The sequence below is a fragment of the Montipora capricornis genome, chromosome 1 (genome assembly GCF_036669925.1).
Source record: "Montipora capricornis isolate CH-2021 chromosome 1, ASM3666992v2, whole genome shotgun sequence".
Classification (NCBI taxonomy): Eukaryota; Metazoa; Cnidaria; class Anthozoa; order Scleractinia; family Acroporidae; genus Montipora; species Montipora capricornis.
In genome coordinates this window covers 51,995,302-52,000,491 of record NC_090883.1, presented here as the reverse complement: position 1 = coordinate 52,000,491, position 5,190 = coordinate 51,995,302, and the positions used below count along the sequence as shown (strand labels likewise).

The 5,190-nt window shown below is 40.0% G+C and overlaps 1 protein-coding gene across 1 annotated transcript; it reads left to right on the top strand.

Moving 5' to 3' along the window:
- Nucleotides 1–580: 580 nt before the first annotated feature.
- LOC138016450 (QRFP-like peptide receptor) lies at nt 581–1,555 on the top strand. Its single transcript, XM_068863592.1, has one exon. It carries the CDS (start codon nt 581–583, stop codon nt 1,553–1,555), a length of 975 nt encoding a protein of 324 aa, XP_068719693.1.
- The last annotated feature ends 3,635 nt before the right edge of the window (nt 1,556–5,190 follow it).

Sequence of the window (5,190 nt, the reverse complement as noted above, 5' to 3'; positions counted from 1 at the left end):
ACACTTGAGAAATTCCGATTACTAGTTCGGATGCTCTACCACTGAGCTCGTGGAAGCTTGGCGATTAAACTGGGTTGAAGTGACCACTCCCCATAGGAGCTTTTCAGAGCCAATAAACGGCGACAGAACACGCAGAACAACAACATTCTTTTAGGGAGAAGGCCAACCAGTTGGCTATTCAGTACAAGTGCAGCCAAGATGTTGATCGAAGTTGAACCAGGGACTCACCAGCACTGGACGAAAAAACGAATTTATACCAAATTTGCAGGATTTTGAAATTCAACGAGTGGTCAGGACGGGTCTCAAACGCGGGATCGACGGATCTTAAGGCAAGCGCCTTAACCACTAGACTACACAGAAAAAATTTCTTCCTTCTTTGCTGGCGTGCTTAATTAGTGTCTTTCTTTTATAGCAAATACTTAACTGACTTGACAGGTTCTTAGGTAATATTCTAACTTTACACTTAGTCTAAAATCATTTAAAGTCATTGACGTCGATGATTTCATTGGTTTAGAGATTAAACGCAGGTGAGCCATTAGAAAACGAAGTCACTTATACTATCTGACTAACAGATGATAAGATGGTTCCTTCACAAATATCGGAGCTAAATGTGAGTAGTGTTCTATCAAACGTTACTTCAGAGGAAACGGAGACACAACCTAACAGGTTATCTTCACAGTATGTCCTTTTCACAACGATCTTCTTTGCAATCGTCGCAGCCGTTGGTATCCCTGGGAATAGCCTTGTATTGGCAATAGTAGTGCGCCTGCGACAGACTCGAGCACCATGCGATCTTCTCGTGGCAAATATCTGCGCTGCTGATCTCGCACTTTGCGTCATTGCCGTACCTCTGAGAATCATCGAAGTATACCGTGGATGGATCCTAGGCGAGGTAATGTGTTATATCATAGCGCCACTGCAGGATGTTTTCGTGGCCGTTTCCGCCGTCACACACACCGCTATTGCAATGTTCAAGTATCACGCCGTCGCCACGCCATTCCACGCAAAGATGAGCGAGAAGCAAATGAAAACGGGCATAGCAGTAACTTGGATAACATGTTATCTGGCAAGTGGGGCACCGATTACGGTGTTTCTTAGTTATGAAGGTGATACCGAATGCCGCGTCCAGTTTACTAGTGCTTCTCATCGGACAGGGTACATACTATTCCTCGTGATATTGTTTATTGTTATTCCTCTATTCATTGAGTGTGCAGCTTACACCGGTATCATTTACAAGCTAAGAGCGAACATGGTGTTTCAGCCTAGCGGTTTGCCCCAGAGCGGCATCCACAGCCAACGTCTTCGACAAACTAAACGCCTTATCAAAATGCTGATGGTAATGATGTTGGCCTTCAACGTGAGCTGGATCCCCCGAGGAGTGATAATGGTGATGGAGGTGTTCACTCCACAGAGAAGCACCTCGCCGCATTTTACGAAATACTTGTCACAAATAACGCTGGAAATGTTTTATATCAAAAGCGTTATCAACCCCTTCATACTGTTCTCTATGAGCGGACGCTTTCGCTCTAATTGCTTCAAAGAATTTCGAAACTAACGGAGTTTTGTGCTGGTCATTCTTTACCATGACTCAATCAATTTCGAAACTTCAAAGCGTTGATTGTCAAGGACTGGGAACGGTTTGGTAAAGTCCTTGCTGTTGCATTTGTAGGATCTGAATTCTGCAAATTTCTAAGGAATATTAAGTCTTAGTTTGCTTATTATAAAATTTGTATCCTTTTTTTTGGTCCTGAAGAGCCGCCGAGCTATCAATATGTACGTAATCAGAATAACGAAACCAATTCAATGAGGAAATAGTGTGTATGTGCGTAGCACCAAAAGTGTCTTAGAACGGAGCAAACTTTTAATAAGCTACAATCTTGGACAAAAAGGGTTGAGAATATTAAAAACAGGGGTTATTTTGCGAACTACGTCCTCAATATCGCACATTATTAGCGATCCCCCTCCCCCCTACAACCAATGTTGATAAGCCCAGGTTCGACATGCTTTGGTTCGTCTAGCAACATTGATCAGGAGGGGGGGGGGGGGGGTAGGGGCAAAAAGAGAGCTTATTTTTCATACTCGTGATCGGAGTTTAGTCCAAAAGCAGAGTTTTCTCAACAATTTTGTCCAAGATTGTAGCTAAAGCTGAACAAACTCTTTAGAATAGGCACACTTATCTTGAGTGAGCTCGCGTTTAACTCCGTTTGCGGTTTTTAAAACAATATTTAAGCTTAAATGTTAGCATTTGTAAAGGGTTTGGGCTTTTTCAACAGTTACATTATAACCTTGGTCTGCAGTCCGCACTTTACACTGACCGCTTAATCAATACGCCATTCCAAATTACTGTTTGTCTCGGTTTCAAAGCGAGTCCTGGTGCACAACCATTCAAATGGAAATGAGTGGTGTATTTCTATGCAAATCAAGCTCATTATCATTTGAATGGTTTAGCACCAAGACTCGTTTTGAACCAGAGGCAAACAGCAACTCGGAAATGCATGGCCTGTTGGGCTCATGTGTTCCTGTGACTCGATGAAACGCGGAGGTCCTGGATTCGAATCCTGTTGAAGACCTCTAAATTTTTCAGGTGTCTATACAAAACAAAGATTTTAAACAAGCTGAGAAGATTCACAATAGGCGAGGCAAAGAGTTGAATTCGGATCGATGGCTTCACCTTGCAGTTTCCGATATCCACTAGACTAAAGAGACAATCTCCCGGAAAATCGAATTTTTTAGAGTATTGAAATTGTAGTACCCAGCAAAACAATTGAAAGTTAACCGTCTTCAATGGGGTTTTTTTTTACCTAAATACTGTAGATCAGCGCGGCATAGCTTAGAAACGCTATTTCTTGTCGAACTAAAGCTGTAACTCTTCCTGTTTTCATTCTTTTTAGAGCGGTAAGCTTGTCAATATTAACATGGGATATTGGGTCGAGTAATTGTTACGAAATGTCCAATGTCAGTTTGAGGGATGGAAATTAGTGTTGACCTGTCTCTATACACCTTATTCCAAAATGGCCACCATTTTGGTCTTCTTTTGTTTGATTGCAAAGTGACCCTTTTGGCCTCTTTTTGAATTTTACGTTTAAAAGCGAGGCCAAAAGGGCCAGTTTACAATGAAACAAAAGAATACTAAAATGGCGGCCATTTTGGAATAAGGTGTATAAGGGACAACTTGCTTAAATTGTCCAAATAAGGGCGAGGATCACTTCTCCCGTTTTCTATAACCCGCTCCTCAAATATTTAACAATTATTCTATGAGCGTGCGTTGGATATGAGATGGTAAATAGCCAACGAGGCGCGTAGCGCCGAGTTGGCTATAACCAGTTTCATATCCAACAAGCGCGAATGGAATAATTGTTTTATTAAATTCCTTAAACTCCAAAAATTTGGAAGTACGAAATACGAGCGAAAAAAGCGACAAAATCCGAGCGAAATCGAGAAAACTTGATGAAGATGCGATGTTGTGTAATACCTTCTAATCGGACAGACGTACGCTCATCACAAAAACATTTCTTGCACTTTCGCGTACTTCTAAACATCTGAATTGATCCAAACTTTCCGCAAAAAAATGTTTTTTTTTCTTTTTTGACTTCATTCAAAGAGAAATTTCGCTTTCCGGCGAAAAAAATTTTAGTTTAGTAACGCTTAATGCAATCACTTACGTACCATTAAGGTCAAACTAAGGTATATGAGCTGATAACCGAGATTGAGTGAACCAATAAGAGCACGCGAAACTCATTATCCGAGGATGAGAATTTAATAAATACATTTATTTCAAACCTAAATGTAGCTGGTGCCGTTATTCTTATAAACAAGTCTCCTCAGTACATTTATCGATCGGGACTAAGGACTGTAAGGTCTTCGACATATTCCATATATTGGATTGTCAATCTACTTGGGTAATTTATGTAACTGAAATATTTGTAAATTAAAATTTGTCGGAAAGACTAAGACTGGCTTTAATCTAAGATTCGACAATTATGCAATATTAGAAACCATGTCGCAAAAAAAAAAATAACGAGTGGCTGTAGGCTCACAACAAAACTGTTTGCAGAATAGATCCTAACTGAAAAGATTAACCCGAAACAGCTCGCTTCCCTTAGACATAATTGCTTCTCTGCGACCATCTGAGTAAGAATATAGTATAACTATTTTACGTCAGTTGGTGTTTGCGCTAAAATAGTAGCATTCTCTGTGAACAGTATTTTACGTCCGCTGGTACTGGCGCTAAATATTAGCATTTTCCTCTGAACCAGAGGCAAACAGCAACTCGGAAATGGCCTGTTGGGCTCATGTGTTTCCGTGACTCTATATGAAGCGCAGAGGTCCTGCATACGAATCCCGTAGTTGAAGCCACCTGAAATTTTCAGGTGTCTATAATAGACAATTGTTTTTAATTGTCCAGATACTGAAGTGCGAGCATCACTTCTCCCTTTCCCGCACTTCAAATACATACATTTATTTCAAACCAAAATGTGGCTGGTGTATTCTTATATAAACAAGTCCCCTACCTTTATCGATCGGGACTAAGGACTGTAAGGTCTTCGATATGTTCCAATCAGGGGCACCCAACGAGAATATAGTTCAAAATAAACCACTTAAACATAGCATTGTTAAACGTATTTTAGTATTTAAACGGTAGGCAAAGGCATATTTTTATGCCCTAAATTTTTTTCATCTGTTCGGATTTCCTAGCTGAAAGTCTAGTGATCCGAAAACTGTAGGGATAAAAACTTATCTTTTCGAAATTTTCAGCCAGAAAAAAGGCTCCCGAAAATTCTAGGTGACCTTTTTAGGGTAAAAATCCGTTTAAAACGGGAAATTATACCTTTCTTCAGATGTTCGAAAATCCTAGGAGATTCAGGCTAGCAAGAAATTTTACAACAAATGTTTTGAAAATTCTAGATCTCAAATCGTCTTCCGAACAGATATTTTCCGAAAATTGACGTTGGGTGCCCCAGTCCAATGCCATATATTGGATTGTCAATCGACTTGGGTAATTTATGTAATTGAAATATTTGTAATTAAAATGTGTCGGAAAGACCGCGAGCCTGGCTTTAATCTAAGATTCGACAATCATGCAGAATTAGTGCTCCAGCGCTAGAACGATTGACACTTAAATAAAACAACAATAAAAGCAAGATGACACACGCTAACACCAACTTAAATAAAGTTTATTTCCTTTCCTTT

Excerpts from the sequence above, each read along its gene's own strand:
- LOC138016450 (XM_068863592.1), top strand. The coding sequence starts at position 581 with ATGGTTCCTTCACAAATATCGGAGCTAAATGTGAGTAGTGTTCTATCA.